Source organism: Hemicordylus capensis, chromosome 6, assembly GCF_027244095.1.
Source record: "Hemicordylus capensis ecotype Gifberg chromosome 6, rHemCap1.1.pri, whole genome shotgun sequence".
Lineage (NCBI taxonomy): Eukaryota > Metazoa > Chordata > Lepidosauria > Squamata > Cordylidae > Hemicordylus > Hemicordylus capensis.
Window position 1 is genome coordinate 49704336 of NC_069662.1, and position 21247 is coordinate 49725582.

The 21247-nt window shown below is 42.2% G+C and overlaps 1 protein-coding gene across 5 annotated transcripts in view; it reads left to right on the top strand.

Annotated features, from left to right (window-relative positions):
• KANSL1 (KAT8 regulatory NSL complex subunit 1) overlaps positions 1 to 21247 on the top strand; it is a 232729-nt gene that overhangs the window by 157307 nt on the left and 54175 nt on the right. For all 5 annotated transcript variants that reach the window (XM_053263249.1, XM_053263248.1, XM_053263247.1 and 2 more), the window contains one exon: positions 12043 to 12184. In XM_053263249.1, coding sequence (XP_053119224.1) covers positions 12043 to 12184 — 142 coding nt within the window. The remainder of the gene's footprint in view (positions 1 to 12042; positions 12185 to 21247) is intronic.

The following is a 21247-nucleotide window of genomic DNA, read 5'->3' on the forward strand; positions in this document are numbered from 1 at the left end:
GGTTGTCCATGTCAGTCAAGTTGCCTGTGTGATGCTGGCTTGGCATACTTACAGATATGGCATTGATGATGGTAGGGGTGATGAGGGTGTCCCTTGCATTTATCTGTGCCTTTCTGGCCACCTCTTATCCTGCAGTGGTCTTCATTTTGAGCTCTTGAAGCAGCACCATCAGACTTGCACTGTGTGCTGCGTCTGGCTTAAAGAAGAAAATCCAGCCCTGGGACAAGATGGCTACTCAGCCAGATTTTTATTTTGCTTGCTTTTGTGTGTGTAAAACCTTATCTGTGATCTGCTATCTAGCTTGTTTGAGCCTGGAGGTGGGGAGAATTAAAATTCCCCTTTGGAATGTAGCCTGTGCTGGAAGTATAACAAGGGATTCTAGTCTCTTGATTTTATCAGTGTGCTTGATGCATTGCAAGCTCAGGACACACATTACTGCTGTGTTTTGGTTTTGCTTGCTTTGTCTGTTTTGGGGAAGGCAAATAGAATTTTTCAGTATGCCCACATAGTGAAATTCAAAACTTCACGGGCCCGGACACTGAATGTGAGCCATGTGGGTGCTAATCATCTGACCATCTATAACTGCCATTCCTGGCATCCTTTTCAACATCATGACTCCTCTCTCTCCTCTCTCCCCCTGCCCCATTCATATAAACTACCTTTTAGTTCTGCTGCCTGATGGTAGAGATCTGCACAACTAGAGTCCTTGCATACACCATTATAAGTTAAATTAATGAAATTCTTAATGTTACTTACACACACACACACACACACACACACACATATCCTCTTATTGGGGGGGAACAGCATGATTTTTGAAATGGAGCCGCTACAAAGAATAAAAGTAGTGGTAGTGGTGGGCGGTTGTCACTGAAGTAAGAAGTAGAGTCACTGCTGATTGAGGAGGCATACTGTACATGTGCTGCCTCAATGATTTCACCTATTGCAAACTCTTCTAACATAAGGATCACACCTGCAACAGCAATTAAAGATGATTTTGAGAGACCACTGATTTGTTTGCATAGTTGCAGCAGCATGAGGTAGGGGCTTCCTGATTTTGAAGAAGTGCTGGCAGTTGCAATGGGGCATGACTTGCTTACAAATCAAAAAATTTTGTCTAGTAAGTGTTGGTCCAGAGTGGAGTGCTCCCCCCCGCTTCAGCCAGTGCTGCATAAACAGCTCTGGAATATCTCTTTTAATTATTTTGTTAGGTACTAAAGGACCAGTAGGGCTTTAACAAGTGGTTAACACTGACAGTTCATAATAGAAAGAACAGCCACTGTGGTTTGCTTTGTCCTTGACTTAACATGCACGAGCAAGTTGTTGGACTTGTCATGTTTTCTGCAAGCAACATAATACTTCAGATGTGGATCATGAAGCCCCATTTACACAGATCCTGCCTAGCCATCTGGCCGTGTCCCGGAATGATGTCATCTCTCTTAATCTGAACACTGCAAGTAAGGCAGGCTAAAGCAAATGGGATCCTCTGTCTAAGAAAAGAGGAAGTCTTGGTTCATAATTAAAAATCTCAGCTTTAGAATGGAAACATGGTGAGGTTTGCTGTGTCTGTGTGTTGAATATACAGGTGGCTCTCGTTACACACGGAGGTTCTGTTCTGGCCCATAGCTGCGGATAATTAAACCTCAGATAATGAAAACTTAATTCAGTGGGGGTTAGGTTCCGGAGCCCAGGAAAATGACTGGAAAATCACCAAAAAGACAGGGTAAAAGCAGAAATAAGGATGGAGCACATCACTGTACTTTGGCCACCTCAGCTCTCTTGCTCTCCCACTCTCCACCTCCTCCAGCAATGCATAATCGTGAAGTTTCTTCACCCCAAAATTGAAGTCCAGCACTTGGCAGCACAAGCGCCTTGGCCCAGTTGGTTGGTAGGTTGGCCAAAGAGGCAGCACAAAATTAAACTGAATTAAATTAAACAAAAGCAGAGGCGTTACTTCACTCCACTGCTGAAGTTTGCAGCACTCCAGTCTCTGGCCTGCAGCAGCAAAAATAAAAAATTCAGAGGAGTTAATTCACTCCACTGTGGTGGTGTTGAGAGTTCACTGCACTCCAGCTCCAGTCTTCTACTTGGCACACAGATCAGGTAGCAGAAGGAGGCCCTGGAGAGGCAGACCTGCTGCCGGCATTATCATTGTCATAATCCTCATTCACTGCTGAAGCCATAGAAAGTGAGCTTGTCGCTTTCTGATAACTCCAGAGCTGTGGTGCTGGTTGTGGCTGGTACAGTGTTCCCTATAACAGGAATTCTCAGATGTTGTCTACAACTCCCATAATCCCCAATCAAAAGCCATTGCAGCTGGGGATTCTGGGAGTTGTAGCCAACATCATCTGGAAATTCCTGTTAGGGGGAACACTGGCTGACTACCTTGTCAAAGTTGCTGGTGATGGTGCTTTGCTTGGTCTTGCTTTGCAATGCCCGATAGATGACCTTATAGGGTTGCAAAACAACCTCCAGCTGCTTTTTGAACTTGATGTTGTGTTTCATCGGAGGATCAAGTTTGAAGACATTGTTGGCCAAGGCAGATCCCCAGCTGCAGAATCTCAGATAACTCCTTTGTGGTGAAGGGCTTGGGGAGCATCTCCTCTTCTTTCTGAGAAGCTGTCTGAATGATGTCCTCCAATTCCTCTTCTGTCAACTCCTCCTGATAATTCTGGAGGAGTTCCTCTACCTCCAAGAAACTCTACAGGAACAATTCAAAAAAGGCTTGCAAAGGTGCCGCAGAAATGACTCCAAAAAGCCTCCCAAAGCTCCAGTTCAATGGCTCTTAAAGGCTCCCTAAGGATACCAAAAGCAGCCAAATGGCTTTTAGAAGCACAAAAAGGCTCCACCGTTGTCCTCCTCTCAACCCATGAGCACATGCAGCAAGAACACAACTATATAAGGGTAGTATGCATGCGCTGAAAACTGTGGATATGCGAGACCACTTACCGTGGATAACGAGGTTGGGGATATATTTCCCAACCACAGATACGCGAAACTGAGTGCTGAATCCACAGATAATGGCCACCTGTACTTTAACATATAAATGCACTAAATATGCAATAATATATAAATATGAAAATGATTGATATACCTGAATACGCTTGCTTTCTTGAGTGTGTAATAGCAAAATCTCAGCAGCAAGCATCTAGCTTTTTAAGTGGAAGCCCTTTCTTCAGATGAAACAGTATCAAATTTCTGTATGCTGGGTGTGTATGCATGTGTGCACACACAGAATTTGTTCATTATTATACCTGACAGTAGCTAGAATGAGCAATGCAGGATGAAACAGGATAATGTAATAGACATTATCCTTGAGACGTGTGTGTGTGTGTGCGCGCACACACACACACACGCTTGTTGCTTGCTTTATATATAGAACATACAAGTAGGAACCAGACACTATAAAACTTCAACTAAATTCTTTTACAAATGGTTTGAATTTTTCTACTGGGTTTTGGGTTTGTTTGTTTTTTAGCCCAAAGCATATTTTACTTTTTAGTAAGTCTTGCTGAATTCAATAGGATGTGTTCTCTGTTACATATATTTAGGATAAGAGACTTGTTTTCTCCAAATGGTGAGTATGGTAAGATCATCCCCTATGCTGCCACCTCCCACCTTGTCCCAAATAAACCTGTGTGATAAGACATCTTGCTGCCAGATGTTATTAGTGGTACACTTTCTGAATATGTACCTCCTTTGGATAAACATAATAGAAATGTTCTTGCTTCTGCAGGCAACCTAAGCTGAATGATTTTGAAATGTCTTTTATTTTCCCACTGAAAAAAGGTGTTGTATATTTTTCCACTTCTATTAACTGCTTCAGCTACTATTTTCTAAAAGATTGCCGGCTTAGTGTTCAGCGAGATAAATTAAACTGCTGGGTATACTGTGTTGTAATAGCCGTGGGTGTTAATGCCAGTTGTTGAGAAACTCTGAAACTAGGAAAATGGAAGGAACACGCACAGAACACTGTTCATACAGTACTTTATCCCAAGTATGAAAATCTTCATAAAAGGCTATGTCAATAATCCTCACAATAAGATGAACTAGTGTTATCCGCATTACGGGTTGGGTGAGCAGGCTGCATTTAGGAGATAATTCCTTGTGTAGGACCACCTAATGCTTTAATGATTGAACTGAGGTTTGAATCTGGGATTTCATGACTTCTGCTCTGAACAGCAGTTTCCTAGCTCAGTATGTGTAGTGTGCCTATTGGGGTGTACACAAACTGAAATTTGTGGTTTGGTTTGAATTCAGACCAAATTTGAACTGAACCACTGGTCCGTGTGAACGTTTGCTCAGACCAGCCGGTCTAGTCTGCTCGACTGAACTGGTTTGGCAGTTCGAGGGGTTATGCTTGTATAGGGGAATCCGGTAAGGATTCCCCTTTACGAGCAAAGGGGTGGGGGAATCCTTGAAAGGACTTCTAAAGGGTGACCAGGGAGGGGGCGGCAAGGGACACCTTTAAAAGTAGATTAAGGTGGTGGTGGCCACTCCTCAAAGCCCCCCTTCGTGCAGCCCAAGCGCATGGCGCTCTTTCCAGCAACCATCTTGCCTGGCGGCAGTGTAGTTCCGGCCTTTCCAAGCATAGCCGTTCAATCCTAAACTGATTCACCATGGACTGGGCTCAGTTCAGTTCGATCGCGGACCGGACCGCCTCGGGCCTAGTTTGTGATTGATCCTTCCAACTGGCCAGGTTCAAGGTGAACCGGTTCAGGATCTAATGGTTCATTCACACCCCTAGTCCCCATGCCTTGCCTATAGTATGAAGTGACTAGTCAGTATAGTACAAAATAAATTTGGTTCCTTTTAAATATAGCCTTCTTGAACAGAAGTTTCTTCCCCTCTTTTTGTTTACCTTTCTTCTGGTGAATTTGTAGATTCATTAAGTTTTATATCAGCAGCTACTTTCAGGTGGGCAGGGAGGAGGGTAGGTAAAAAGCTAGGTTTTCAGTCTCTTGAACCTGTAAACCAGTTTTCAAAGTTAGTATATTAAAATAAGGTATTGGCTACAGGGTATTTGTGATATCTGTCGTTGAAAAGGAATGTTTGATTAACAAGTGATCTGAATGAAAGGTATGACTAAAGGGTGGCTTCAACTGTCATTGTATGATAAACTGGGGCTATTTAGGGAGTCTGATGTAACACTATTTTAGATCTTATTGGCACACATCAAGGTAAGTCACTGTGCTGAAGGTGGTGATCAGGAATGTTGACAAAATGCAAAGTGCTAGTTCTTAGCTATAAAGTCCTCAATGACTTGGGCCCCCAGGGTGTTTAATGGAACACTTCCTTCATTATGAAGTGGGGATGTGCACGAACCTGTTCAGAGATCCTTTTACGGGCCTCCAAACAGGTTTGGACACTGGGAGGTTTGATGTTCAAAGGCAGGGGGGTCAGACTTTAAGGGTGGGTGCACTTTAAGGGTGCACTTACAGGGTGGGTGCAGACTTTAAGGGTGCACTTACCCCTCCCTCCTCTTTCACCCTGCCGGAGCTTGGTATTTGCAAAGTCCTACGGGGCGGCAGCGTACCTCCCTGCTGCCCCATCCACTCCCTGGCTGGAAGTGGCTGCGCGTGCACAAGTGTCAGCTACTTCCGACCAGGGAGTGGATGGGGCAGCAAGGAGATACGCCGTCACCCTGTAGGACTTTGCAAATACTGCGCGTTGGGGGGGGGGCGGAGGGAGGGGCAAGTGCACCGTCCTCCGCCCTTAAAGTGTGAACACCCCGCCTGGTTCCGTGCACATCCCTATTATGAAGCCCGCAGCCTAAGATAGGGGAGGCTGGTCTGTGACTGCCTCCAGCTCTTCTGGTAACAACTTGAAGACGAGCCATTTCTATAGTAGCCCTGGGGTTGTGGAACACACTCCTTGACAAAATAAGAGTGGCACCATCTCTGATAGCCTTTCGAAAACCATTGTTTAGCCACACACCTGTTCAGCCAGGCTTTTAGTTGATACAAGCTGGGATACTAGCTCGCTCGCCACCGTTCCCCCTCCCGCATCGCCGCTTCTCTGCCTGTTGCCTGCTGTTTTCTCATCCCCCCCCGCCAGATGCCATCATTTTCTCCCTTCCCCCACCCGCTACCTTCTTCCTTGCCCACCGCCGCTTTGCCTGCCTGTGCCACCACTAGCTTGTCCGCCTGTCCTACCACCGGCCGGCACAGTTTTCTTCGCCCACCAGCCACCACCACTTTTCTTCCCCTGACCCGTCCCGTGGCTATCCGGCAGCTCTCTGAACTCTTGTGAAAGCTGCCACGCATGGGATTAGCCGCTGGTATGTCTTAGAGAAATATATATAAAGAAGAAGATGTTATTTGATTTTGAATTCAACTTCTTGTTTTTGACTGATTTAAATCTATCTGTCTGGATGTTTTGTTTGATTGTGAACCGTCTTGAGACATTGCTTACAGGTGGTATAGAAATATACTAAATTAAAAAATAGTTTATTAGTAGCATGATGTGGGGTGTGCAATTGTTTCTGTCACATCGCACGGGATTTGTTATTTCCCCCCACCATTTTATTTAGAAATTCAAATCTGTTCTAAAGTCATTGTCCCCCTTTACTCTCTCCCCTTTTCTTGGGAAAGAAATAATTTCTAAACTGAACTTTGGTTTCATACCTGCTGTATGCAAATTACAAATCTCAGCATGTTTGCTCCGTAATGAGATAAGGGGACAAGTACATGTGTGGATTGCTAACTGGTTGAAAGACAGGAAACAGAGGGTAGGCATAAATGAAGAGTTTTCACAATGGAGAAAAGTAAGAAGTGGGGTCCCCCAGGGATCTGTACTGGGACCAGTGCTTTTTAATTTATTCATAAATGACCTAGAAGCAGGGGTAAGCAGTGAGGTGGCCAAATTTGCAGATGATACCAAACTCTTTTGGGTAGTGAAATCCAAAATGGATTGTGAGGAGCTCCAAAAAGATCTCTCCAAACTTGGGTGAGTGGGCAACTAAATGGCAAATGTGGTTCAGTGTTGGCAAGTGTAAAGTGATGCACATTGGGATGAAAAACCCCAGTTTCAAGTATACGCTGATAAGATCTGAGCCGTAGGTGACGGACCAGGAGAGGGATCTTGGGGTTGTGGTGGACAGCTCATTGAAAGTGTTGAGTCAATGTGCGGCAGCTGTGAAAAAGGCCAATTCCATGCTAGGGATCATTAGGAAGGGGATTGAAAATAAAACGGCTAATATAATAATGCCCTTATACAAAACTATGGTGTGGCCACACCTGGAGTACTGCTTACAATTCTGGTCACCACATCTAAAAAAGGACAGTGTAGAACTGGAAAAGGTGCAGAAGAGAGCAACCAAGATGACCAGGGGTCTAGAGCACCTTCCTTATGAGGCAAGACTACAATACCTGGGGTGGCTTAGTTTAGAAAAAAGACGACTGCGGGGAGACATGATAGAGGTCTATAAAATCATGCATGGAGTGGAGAAAGTGGTTAGAGAGAAATTCTTCTCCCTCTCACATAACACTAGAACCAAGGGTCACCCCATGAAATAGATTGCCAGGAAATCTAGGACCAACAAACGGAAGTACTTTTTCACACAACGCATAATGAGCCATTTCGGAAGGGCGGTATATAAATCAAATAAATAAATAAATAAATAATCAACTTGTAGAATTCTCTGCCACAAGATATGGTGACAATCAACAACCTGGATGGCTTTAAGAAGGGTTTGGATAACTTCATGGAGGAGAGGTCTATCATCAGCTACTAGTTGGAGGGCTAAAGACCACCTCCAGCCTCAAAGGCAGGAGGCCTCTGAGTACCAGTTGCAGAGGAGTAACAGCAGGAGAGAGGGCATGCCCTCAACTCCTGTCTGGTGGGCCACTGTGCGAAAGAGGATGCTGGACTAGCTGGGCCTTGGGCCTGATCCAGCAGGGCTGTTCTTATGTACTTACGTTCTAACACTTCTCATCATGTACTTCCTGTTCAGTGTGTGATTTTTGTTGTTTTAGAGTTCTGTTTGAATAAGTTCATTGCTATTCACTACAAGATCTGTAGTTACCATATTGCTGTACCCTTTCTTCAAAAAAAACAAAACAAAGAAGTTCTGCATCTGTTAGAAATGCATCATTACTTTCACAGTCGGATAGTATCCCTTCTAATTTTTATGTCAAATGATTCATTCTTGAACTGGAATAGTGTAGGAAGGTATAGTGTCTTTCAGTCTTGTTTGTTTGTTGCCCCTTCTTACAGAGTGGCTCAGGCCTGGCAGCTGAAATGTAGTGGTAGAGTCCTGCAGTAGTGGAACAGACTATGCTGCTTCAGAATGCTGACGGGAGGATTACATTTTTCAATGTTCCGCCACATTAAAAACAAGCTGGCACATCGGGGAGAGATGTGGTACAGCAGAGAGGGGGTGACCATTTTCATTAACCCCGACCCCCCATCTGCAGTCTGAAGTGGTACAATCCATTGTACCACCTCAGGATTCTTCTGCCTCTTTCCCACTTTAGTCTGTTTCATTTGTAGCTCCAGCCTCAGGTGCCACACTTTGAGAAACTAGGTTGTAGGAAATTGCTCATACTGTGGAGAAATCCAGCTGGGATTAAATATTATGAGTGCTTAAGTAGGAATTTTCCTGCAGTTTCAGTATGGAAGAATGATTCCCATATATTGTGACATCTGTTAAAACTCAGACTGCTATAATTTGCATCTTTCCTGTCCGACTTTTAATTTTGTTCACTTCTGTTTCACTTTTGCCACATTATTGAAAACAACCTATTAAAATACAATAGAACATAAAGTGGTGGAGAGGCCCTGAAAGTAATGATAAAAGTATGTGCTATACCTGTATGAGGCCTAAGTTTGATGCCAGATTAAACTTGTATTTTAAGTGGTCATGGATAGTTTTGGCCCAGATCTTGGATCCAAGAAATCCCAGGAAAAGCAAGTTCAAGGCTTGCTGACAGTATTAGTTCAGGCAAGCAGGGGTGTTTTTTTTTTGCTTGGTACTTTTAAGGCTACTCAGTATTCTTATTCCTTCTCTCTGAGTATTCTTATTCCTTCTCTCTGAGTATTCTTATTCCTTCTCTCTGAGTATTCTACTCAGAGAGAAGGAATAAGCCTAAAATAAATGATGGGAAGCTCAGTTGGCAATAATTTAGGAACATTAATAAAGTGCTTTGAAATAAAGTACATTGGTTAAAAACGAACTAGTACTGGAACCTGCTAAAAGCTACTACTTCATTGCTTTCATCCGACATGAAAATAAATGTTAGTCTTTAGGGTCATGAGAGCTCCTTGTTCTTTACATCCTGCTTCTTGTTAAACAGCATCCAGGGATGAAATGTCTATATTTGCCCTGATTCTCCCTTTCTGTTGTTTATCTGTTAGATTTCTCCAGACATAAAGGACTCAAGATGCCTTACAAAATTAAAATAAAACAATGAACTTGCAGTAACTATAAAACAGCATAATACCTGCACATTAAAACTACATATCATACTGCTCCATTGGCTTCCTGGAATAAAAATGTTTTTGCCATTCTCTGGAAGCTATCAAATGATTTGATTGGTCATACCTCACACTGCAGAGTTCTACAAATGTAGCATCGCTGCTAAGCAAGCCCTGCTCCAAGATATAGTCATTCTTGCCCCCAGTTATGCTGGGTATATGGGAAGAGAGATAACAGAGCTGATCAGTCATATTCTGCAGGTGATGTACATGTAGCACGCACGCGCACACACACACACACACACAAGCAAGCTCTTGCTCCCCCCCCCCAAAAAAAATGCAAAGACAAAGGTCAAAGACTGAATAATGGATTTGGGAGGATGGAGTAGATCTGAGCACGGAGGAGGAGTTTGGATATAAATACACAGGATGGGGAGGGGAATATAAAATGAAACCAAAAGTGAACAGATTACAGAATATATTCATGCAGTCCTGAGGAAATGTTTTCCTAGTGTATCCTCCATTGTAGAAGGGAAACATCTATCATGTCAGCAGGCCATTAGAGAAACTCCATTAGGGGATATTTTAATGAAAACAGTGCAACAATGAAATACCTTTATGAGAAGTGTGTGCCTACCTTCTAAAAATGAAACCTACATCTATCTCTAAATATTTATTAAGGTTATATTAGACAACAAATGTACTTTTATTAAAAAATCATTAAATAGAATCTTTCTGACTAGTAATTTAAATGATTAAAATTGAGTCCTTCTGTGAAGTGATTTAAATCACGATTAATCAAATCAACCCTGCCAGGAATTCTAGGGAAGTGAGGTAGGTATGTGTGAAAGTAGGTGCTCCCTTTGAACAAGACTCTAGCTGTTTAGGACTTTAAAATTCTCTTGATGAAAATCTAAACATTCAAGCAGATCTTCTAAAGAGTTAAACACAGATGAATTTCTCCTTTTTTCCTATCCACGTGTGTCAGTCAGATTATGGAAGGAACCTGCATCTTGCTCTAGCTTCTTGCTTTTTTGTAATATACGTTGTATGTTCCGGGTATAACATGCACAATTATGCTACAGTGCTTGAATGTTTGGATTAGATTTTCAACTAAATGTATTTTTGTGTTCATTTCTATAGCTACTTTATATATTATTTTTGTACACCCCAAGCTTATGTCTCTGGGCGGTTTACGCAACATAAAGCAAATGTATGTTCCTTATGTTCCCTTCCACATAAATTCCTCTTAAGGAAAACCTTAATAAGGGAATCATGAAACATAAACATTCAAAAACCAAATAGCTTTGATTTGATTGGGCAGGGATCAAAATAGTATGTTGCTAACAGCAAAGACATTGCACCTTGCCCAGTCGTTGGAAAAAAAGGCACCTTGGCTGGGGTGAGGGTTGAAGTGCTCACACCTAGGTTCTACAAAGCATGCTGCTGTTGCTGGCCATCTTGCAGTCAAACATAGTATTACTTGTATCTAGACAGATATTTTGCACCTTAGTTTGTGTATTGAATTCTAACCCACCCTTTTCTTAAGGGCCTATACATCTGAATTACATGTACAATGAGTCCTTCTGTTGACTGTTCAGGGTCTGTGATGGATAACAAACAATGTTTCTTGTCAATACTGTGCCAGATGTTCTCAAACATACATTTTTGGCACAAAAGGGGGCTGTGGAAGGCCGCAGCATGTTCCCTGAACACTTGCTGTGCACTGGTTTGTTGCCCCTTGCTCCTTCTCATTGGCTCTTCTCTTTCTCGGTGACACTGTGATTGCAGCAAAAATGGGAATTATGTAGCTGGTGAGGACAGACAGCTTTGTTCTACTCTGGCTGTCAGAGTGGGAGGAGAGCTGCAGGCACTCTCATTCCTATTTGCAGCCTCCCAGTTTATACAAGGAGGGTATGCTTTTTACAGGTGGTGAAAATGTTTGCGAAAACCTCCACCCAAATACCAGTTTTAGCCCTATTGTCAGAATGGCCTTGGCTATTTTTATGCTGGTGTAGCATAGTTTATAACCCTTGCATAGTAATAGTACTCCATCTGTTTGGTGATGGGAAGACCTTATTTGGATGTGAGCTCTGTTCTTTCATTCTGATTTTTGCAGTTCAAGGAGAATATTGCTGTTTGGAAGAGAACTATGGGGTGATAAAGAATCTAGAAATCCCCACCCCCACCCCGTCCCTTAGGAAAGACTAAAAGGACACAAGGACAAACGTTATTTTTCTACTTGAGGTTTGACAAAAAGTAGTAGATTAATGTTATATAGGAATTTTTATAGGATATATGAAAATCTTTGAGAGTCCATCAATGAGAATAAAAAGGCTAGAGGGGTCTTGAAATTTAGAGGGTGTTTAAGAGAGAGTTGTACAAGTCTGTGTAGAGAATGTTTTAGTTATAGGATATCTTCTTGTCACAGAGCAATGATTTGGTTGGTATGACTCACTAAATCCCTTTCAGCTCTTTGATTGTATTACTTATGATTTTTGGTGATTAGGATTTTTCCTTTTTAAAGAGGTTCTAAAAAGGCCAAGTGGCAAGAATAGGTGGTTCTCTGATGGGGCAACATGAAATCCAATCATTTTTACAGAATGCTTCTTTCCCTCTTTCCAGGAGGCGGCGGTCAGAATGGCGATGGGCAGCAGACAGAGCAGCCATTGTCAGTCGCTGGAACTGGCTTCAAGCGCATGTCTCGGATCTAGAGTATCGAATCCGACAGCAAACAGATATTTACAAGCAGATTCGAGCCAATAAGGTAAAGTTGTTTAATAGAGAGAACTTCTCAATCTTCAGCCTGTCCCTTCAGTAACTTCCCAAGTATCTCTTGTATAGCACAAAAAGGCAGTATAAGTTGACAGCAGTAGAGGTAACTGCATTGCTTACACGGCCAATTTTTTTTGGTAAGCAACCAATAATTTTAAATTCCTGTTAAGTAACTACATGTTCAGTACGCTTTATAAAGTATTTAATATTCAAGACTGTATTGTTGGCATTGAGAGACTGTCATACTATCCAGAGTTGCTCCATGCAGTGCAGCCCAAGCTTCCTGAACCAACAGAGAGGGAGTTTGAAATGTTTTCATTCCCCCCCCCCACATCAAAACCATGATTCTAATAGTAGTGAGGAGAAAACGTGGGAAAACTTCCAAGTCTTTTTTAATCTGTGCCCGTTCGAATAACACTGTCCACTGATCTTATGGGATGTGTGGGTGTGCACACCCTGTCCCACCACTGAGCATACCACTCTGCTTCACATAATTGTGTGAGGAGGAGTAGGTGGTTCTAACATCCCTTCACCATGCAATTTAAATATGACATTAAAGTAGTACTGAAACCATGTGGGGTGGTGGTGGAGAGGAGAGCTGGTCTTGTGGTAGCAAGCATGACTTGTCCCCATAGCTAAGCAGGGTCTGCCCTGGTTGCATATGAATGGGAGACTTGATGTGTGAGCACTGCAAGATATTCCCCTCAGGGGATGAAGCCACTCTGGGAAGAGCAGAAGGTTTCAAGTTCCCTCCCTGGCTTCTCCAAGATAGGGCTGAGAGAGATTCCTGTCTGCAACCTTGGAGAAGCCGCTGCCAGTCTGTGAAGACAATACTGAGCTAGATAGACCAATGGTCTGACTCAGTATATGGCAGTTTCCTGTGTTCCTAAACAGTCAGCCTGCATGCGGGCAAAGTAGAACAGCACATAGGGACGAGGTTGGGATATGTGTGGTGGAAGATGCTGATGGATGATATTATCTGAACTGGTCATCTCCTTTTGTGCCCAGAAATGTTGAACAACTTGGAAAATGCATATAGAAAACAGATGCGGGACTTGGTGCTTGCACTCAAACAGGCCTAGTTGCCACATTGTACAGGTGGAGAGAACCAAATTCCCTGTTCTTACTCATGGAACTATTTCTGAGATCCTAGACCTATGCATGCATACTTGTGTACAAGTGGGCTCTGTCCATTTGGCCTATTCATATACTACTGTATACTTATAGGCCTGATTTTACATTAATTATCCACTGTTATACTCATGTCCTGCTGCATATAGAGGGGATAGATTAAAGTAAGAATACTTTAGTAATCTGGCCAGAGTAAACTGTCCTTTAGCAGATATCAACTTTATACAACTATATATAATTGATTGAATGATTAAGTGCCGTCAAGTCAGTGTCGACTCTTAGTGACCACATAGATTCTCTCCAGGATGATCAGTCTTCAACTTGGCCTTTAAGGTCTCTCAGTGGTGCATTCATTGCTGTCGTAATCGAGTCCATACGCTTTGCTACTGGTCGTCCTCTCCTCTTTCCTTCAACTTTTCCCAGCATTATGGACTTCTCAAGGGAGCTGGATCTTTGCATAATGTGACCGAAGTATGATAGTTTGAGCCTGGTCATAATAGGCATGCTTTATAGTGACCTACCTGTTAAAGCTTGCTTTTCTTTTCTGCACTGTTTCTTTGTTCTGACTGCAGCTTTAAGGTTTCCTGTTTGCAGCATTCTTGATTTCTTTTTTGATCCTAGTATGATTTGTTCATGCTTTTCAGTTCTTATAATAGACCATTTCTGTTGCTGGATTCATTCTGTCTTTGGCTTCTTATAGGCCAAGAGCTCTATTGTATTTGAACTTAGGGGTACACAGTTTTTCCTTTTGCTTGCTTAGGAACTTTGATCTGTCTGAATCTTATCCCAGTGGCCAGCACCCTTAGAGATTGGTTTTGAGAGTAATCTCCATTGAATTCCATAGGATTACTTTTGAGTAAACATGAATAGGGTCCGCTCACAGGAGTTGTGGAGCTTGGCAAAGGAAAATATATTTGTAGTGCAGAGAAAGGGCTTGTCTGCTTCTGTTTTTAAGAATAATTTTCCACTTGGTCCCATCTTCTGCCACACTACTAGAATCTCCTCCAGAATCAGCAACTGCTGCTTGCTTCTTTTTGCCTTCTGGTAGATTTGGGTAGGGTATTCAGTTGGGCACCTGCTAGTTTTAGCAGATACCTTGTACCACCAGCCATCAGTAGGAGCAGATATAATCCAAGAAAACAGATGGCAATAATTGGAGATTTGCCCAACATTTGCATAAAGCACTAGAGGTGTTATTTGCAGTTAGGCATACTTGAGTGGCATCAAGCTAGGTGCAGTATAGTCCTTTGCTATTAGCTAAGTGATTAACAGAGCACCAGTGAAGGGAGAGGAACAGAAACAAGAGAAGTGGTACTACAGGTGGAAGAGAGTGGTATTCATTGAGTGAAGTGGGTGAGCAAGAATAGAGCAAAAGGTTTTCAAAGAAAAACATGTAGATTTGGTTAGTTGGGAAAGACTGTTGCAGGCAGAGAGGGCAATATGAAAGAAAGATCAGAGGGAAACTGCCTACCTGAAAGTGAAAAGTAAAAAAACAGGGTCTTTTCAAGGATGCCTACAAGAGGAGTGTGTCAGTTGCTACAGAGACGGAAGTTTAGGGCGGCATACAAATTTGATAAATCAATAATAAACAAGTAAATAGTCGTCGTTTTTGCACTGACTGAAGTGCCTCTCCAGGTATTTGGAAAAGCATGTTATGTTTTTAAACATAAACTGCCTTTTTCTTTGTGTTGCAACCAGGATTGTGTACATTTAAAAAAAATAACATAAACATATAGATTTTTAAAAGCACAGAAATAGTAGATCAGCAAATATAGCAGAATTATGTGGGTCAGGAACATCCTACAAAATAATATGATTTATACCACTGGGGAGTTAAGAGTAACCTGGTAAATAAATGTAAGACCATTGAACCACAAGACTGAGAAGTTCCATAGACATATTCACAACTTCTAGATGTAAGCATTACACTTCTTGAGAAACTGTAGTCAGCCCTTGGACATTTTTCTCCTAGTCCCAGACTAAGCTGTTCAGTACATTTAGGGATTGGGGAAGGAAATCCAGTTAAATCTGATATAAGAGGGAAATTTCCTCCTCGTCTCATGTGATTAGTATTAGATTGTATGTATGTAAGGGGAATTTTCCTCCTCGTCCCATTAATGTTAGATTGTGGGTATGTAAGTGCCCCCCCGCACAAGTCCTGCTTTGCTGCCTCATTGTGGTGGCGGTGGGGTGTTCCTGGGAGGGATGAGCGAAATACACTGGGAGATATACTCCCAGTAGGGTCACCCAAAGTGTGAAGGTCATCCCAACTGCCCAGCTAAAGCAAGCAGGCACCTATATTGTGCAGCAGCGATATAGGAAGGTGCTGGAGGCAGATGATCACTTCAGTGACAACGACAAAGGCATCATTTCATACTGCACAAGAGAAGGCAATGGTAAACCACTCCTGTATTTTACCAAGAAAACCACATGGATAGACAAAATTGAATGATTGTTGATGTAGTGCCAGATGTTGGGCCCCTCAGGTTGGATGGTACTCAACATGCTACTGAGGAAGAGCTGAGGATCTCTCAGAGTTACCGATGGTGTTTATGACGCAGTTAGACTAAAGCCTTTTGGACGTCTAGCAGCTGATGTTGCCGTGCAGGAAAAGAAAATCCGAAGCTTCAAAGACAGAATTGCAATGGGAATGTGGAAAGTAAGAAGCATGAATATGGGAAAGCTTGACACAGTGAAAGATGAAATGAATCAACTACAGATTGACATCTTGGGCATCACTGAATTAAAATGGACTGGAATGGGACACTTTCATTCAGAAAATCATACCGTTTACTACTCAGGACACGAAAACCAAAGAAGCAACTTTCATAGGAAGGATATAGCAATGACAGTACTTGGGTACAATGCGGTCAATGGCCGACTAATATCAATTAGATTTCGTAGACAACCCTTTAACATGACAGTTCTTTAAGTCTATGCCCAACAACTGATGCAGAAGAAGAGGAAGTTGATGAGTTTTATGCTTAAGTTCAGTCTGAAATTGACAGAACATGCAAGCAAGATGTGATGCTGGTGATTGGAGATTGGAATGCCAAAGTTGGAAAAGGTAAGGAGGAAAATACAGTCAGCCTATATAGCTTAGGAAACAGAAACGAAGCAGGAGAATGACTTCTTAGTTTCTGCCAAGCCAATGATCTCTCCATTGCTAAAACATTCTTCAACCAACCAAAGTGGTGTCTATACACATGGACATCACCAGATGGAGTACACAGAACAGATCACAAACTGCTCATGTGCAAGTTCCAAGTCAAGCTAAAGCAGAAAAACAAAGCTATCCAGCTTCCACAATATGATCCTGAGAAATGTACCCACCATTTTCAAGGAGAACATCAGGAACCGCTTTGAAGTTCTGAACCTCATTGATAGGGAACCAGAGGAACTGTGGGATGAAATCAAAGATGTTGTTAAGGTTGAATGTGAAAAGAGACTGCCAAAGACCAAGAAACAGAAGAAAGCAAAAGGGATGTCAGAACAGACGGTGGAAATTACCCAGAAGAGGAGAGAAGCCAAGTCAAGAAAGATAAAGACCTCCAGAAGGAACTTAATAGGGAATTTCAGAAAGCTGTTAGAAGAGATGAGGAGCAGTACTACAGTGACATTTGTAAAGACCCTGAGGATGGATATAGACATGGAGAAACAAGGCAAGTTTTCCAAAAGATATCTGAACTCGAGGGAGGTTCCAACCTCAAATTGCTACATTAAGGGATGCCAAAGGACAGATAGTAACTGATTCAGAGAAGATCAAACAGAGATGGAAGGAGTTTACTGAAAATCTGTACAGCAGGGATGTCAATATCCAAGATACTCTAGAACAGGGACCCTCAATGTTGGGCCCCCAGATGTTCTTGGACTTCAACTCGCATAATCCCCAGGCCCAGTGGCCTTTGGCTGGGGATTATGGGAGTTGAAGTCCAAGAACATCTGGGGGCCCAACGTTGAAGATCCCTACTCTAGAAGATATTCCCTACTTGCAAGAACTTCTAGTATGGGAATATGAAATTAGATCAGCACTCCGATCATTACCAAGTTGGAAGGCTACAGAATTGATGGAATGGCTACAGAAATATGGCAGGCAACAGAAGAAAAATCTGTCAAGGCTCTAACCAAACTATGTCAGCAAATTTGGAGAATCACACAGAGGCCAACAGATTGGAAGAGGTCAGTCTACATACCCATACCAAAGAAAGGAGACGTAACAGATTTATCAAACCATCGCACAATATCCTTAATTTGACAGGCTAGCAAAATAATGCTGAGGATCATCCAACAGATTAGAGCCCTACATGGAAAGGGAACTGCCAGATGTTCAAGCTGGTTTCAGAAAAGGCCGAGGAACAAAGAGACATCATTGCTGATGCACGCTGGATAATTGAGAAAGCCAAAGAATACCATAAGGAAGTCAATACATACTTTATTGACTACAGAAAAGCCTTTGATTGTTGACCACGTCAAGTTGTGTAATATCCTTAGGAAAATGGGCATCCCAGAACACCTCATTGTTCTCATGCGAAACCTATGCACAGGACAGGATGCCACAGTCCAGATGGATCGTGGTGAAACAAATTCGTTCCAGATCAGTAAAGGCTGTATACTTTCTCCTTCATTATTCAGTTTATATGCTGAATATATACTGAGAGAAGCTGGACTGGAAGAAGATGAGCATGGTTTTAAAGTCGGAGGAAGGAACATCAATAACCTACGCTACGCTGATGACACCACTCTGAGAGCTGAGAATGTGGATGATCTGCAAGCTCTAGTAATGAAAGTCAAGGAGCACAGTGAAAGAATGGGACTACGACTAAACGTAAAGAAGACTAAACTAATGACAACGGGTACAGCAACCAGCCTTAGAATGAGGATATTGAAATGGTGGATAGCTTCTTCCTTTTTAGGATCAACTGTCAACAGTAAAGGATCCAACAGTCAAGAAATACGCCGCAGACTAGCACTTAGTAGAGTAGCAATGAAGACCTTGGAAAGGATATTTAGATGCCGTGACATGTCTATACCTACAAAGATTAGAATTGTTCGGACAGTGGTTTTTCCCATTGCACTCTATGGATGCGAAAGCTGGACTCTCAAGAAGCAAGATAGAAAAAGCATTGACGCTTTTGAACTTTGGTGCTGGCGAAGACTTTAGAGGATAGCATGCACAGCCAGGAAAACAAACAAATGGATCATAGAACAAATCAATCCAGGATTTTCACTTGAGGCACAAATTACCAGGTTCAAACTATCATACTTTGGACATATTATGCAAAGATCCAGCTCCCTTGAGAAGTCTATAATGCTGGGAAAAGTTGAAGGAAAGAGAAGAGGACAACCAGCAGCAAGGTGGATGGACTCTATTACAACAGTAATGAATATACCACTGAGAGACCTTAAAGGCCAAGTTTGAAGACAGATCATCCTGGAGAGAATCTATCTTTGTGGTCGTTAAGAGTTGACACCGACTTGACGGCACTTAATCAATCAATCAATCAATCAATCAAATGTAAGTGGGACAATTTGAGTGTTAGTGTGAAAACACATTAAGGTTTTTGGCTATGCACAGAACCTCCATTCAGTGAGCCACTTTTGTTTACAGTGGTACAACAAATCACTATTCATTCTACCATGCAGATCCTTCTCATATAAGGGTTCAAATACAACAGGCATGTTGTGACTTAAGGGGGTCAATAGTGGGCAGTGTTAGGAAGGGACGTGAATGACCCCAGTTCAGATTTCTACTCTGCTATGCTGGGGAGAGTGTCTTGAAATAGCTGTTGTCTTTCAGCTTTGGGAGAAAAATAGAAGTTAAGGGTGTACTGTAAACTATCCGAAAGCCTTATTACTTGATTTAATCAATCAATTTATTGCAGTCCATAGACCAGAAAGGGCTGCAGGGACCGATCATAGTTATAAGTAAAGTGTGCCATCAAGTCGATTTCGACCCCTGGTGTCCACAGAGCCCTGTGGTTTTCTTTGGTAGTGTACAGGAGGGGTTTAACATTGCCTCCTCCCAGGCAGTTATGAGATGATGCCTTTCAGCATTAAAACAAGAGTAAGACAAGAGTAAAAGCACTTAAAACTACAATATAGCAGAAAGGCAACTAACTGAAAGCATGGGAGAACCACTTTGCTTCTAGGTGTTGCTTAAAGTTTGGAAAATAGGTGTCAGCTGAGTGTCTCGGGGCAACATTTTACAACTGGAATGCCATCACCAAGAAGGCCTGGTTAGTTGCCACCTGCCTCATCTTAGAGGCACCCAAAGCAGAGCCTCCAAAGATTTCAAAGTGGAAGCAGATAGTCTTTCAGATATCATAGCCACAAGTTGTATAGGGCTTTATTAAATCAACATAGAACCTTTTAAATTGTACCCGGAAAGAAACTGGAAGCCAATGATGTGGTGAGAGATGTTTTTGTCAGCCTATTTCAGTTAGTAATCTAACCACAATACTTTCAATCAGTTGTAGTTTCTGAACAGTCTTCAAGGGCAATGTCTTGTATATAACACATTGCAGTAGTGAACTGAATGTTATCAGGGCATTAACAACTGTTCCAAAGCTATTTCTGTCTAGCAGGGGCAACCATTGGTGCACTAGACTGAGCTGCTGAAAGGTGCTTTGTGCCATGGAAGCCATTTAAGCCTCCAAAGTAAGGGCCAGTTCTAACAGCATACTTAAACTGTGAACTTGATCATCAAAGGGGTATGTAATCTCATCCAGAATAGGCTATCAAAAATACTTTTGTCTTGTCTGGATTGAATTTGGGTTAGCCCTCATCCAGCCTACTGGAGACTTTAGATATCTGAGAGATGTGGGCCGAAGTGAATCATCTCATTGAATAAAAGGTTCTGTGTTGAAGAGGACAGTCTGAGAGAACAAGTTGGAATAAGTTTTGCAATTGTCAGTAATTCAAAAGGAATTGGCTAAGCTCTGCTCAAACTTTCCTGAAGGCTATTGTGTTTTTCTTCATTTAGTTATGGTCATTTCTTTAAAACAAAAGACTAGGAAAATCAGTATTAAAAACAAGTGAATAGGCAAATATAAAACCTACTATACTTCTCTATACAGACAAATTGTCATACGTTTTATGAGTGTGATCCTCAGAAGAGAGGAGCAGGATCCATGTTGAAATAGTGACGTGGCTGGTTAACATAAGGAACAGTCTCATGATGCCTACAGACCTTCCAAAAAACAAAACAATTTTCCACCTTATTGCTATTAATTTCATGTCAGAACAGGAAAATAAATAGCAGACCACCTTAATATTTGTGACCCAAGTAAATGATTCTGTCCAAACTTTCATACACAATTCCTCTTTTTCCAGATTGTGCAAAGGCAGCAGCCTGAAATGGGAAGCTGTCCTGTTGGGTCAAGTAGCAGAGTAAAAGTCCCAATCTTGGAACTAGTGTGAGGAGAGGCAAAGTGCCAGCCTTGTTTTGCGTTGCATACTTATATTAAGATTCTCTGTGAATAGAAATGAACAGTGGTTGAACCTTTTCACTCCTGTTACATTAAATTATTATTACATTTATACCCCACCCTTTCTCCAAGTAGCTGGGAGCAATGTTCATGGTTCTCTTCTGCATGTGTGCGTGCACTACCTCCATTTTATTGTCACAGCAATCCTGTGAGATAGGTTAGGCTGAGTTAGTGTCTGGCCCAGGATCACCCAGTGAGCTTAGTGGCTGAATCAGGATTTGTGACTGAGCCTCTAGTTGTAGTCCACGTTGTAGTCCAAGGGAGACCACACTGTCTCTCTTGCTAGCTTCTATTGCAAGGTGTCACAAGCCAGACAAAAATTTTACTTGTCAGGTGGTTCCAGGTCAGGGTTTTTTTCACTTGGGCGTCATTTTTTCGCTCGCCATGAACAAGTAGACTAGTGTATTTTCTGAGCCCTGCAGCCCTCAATACAGCTG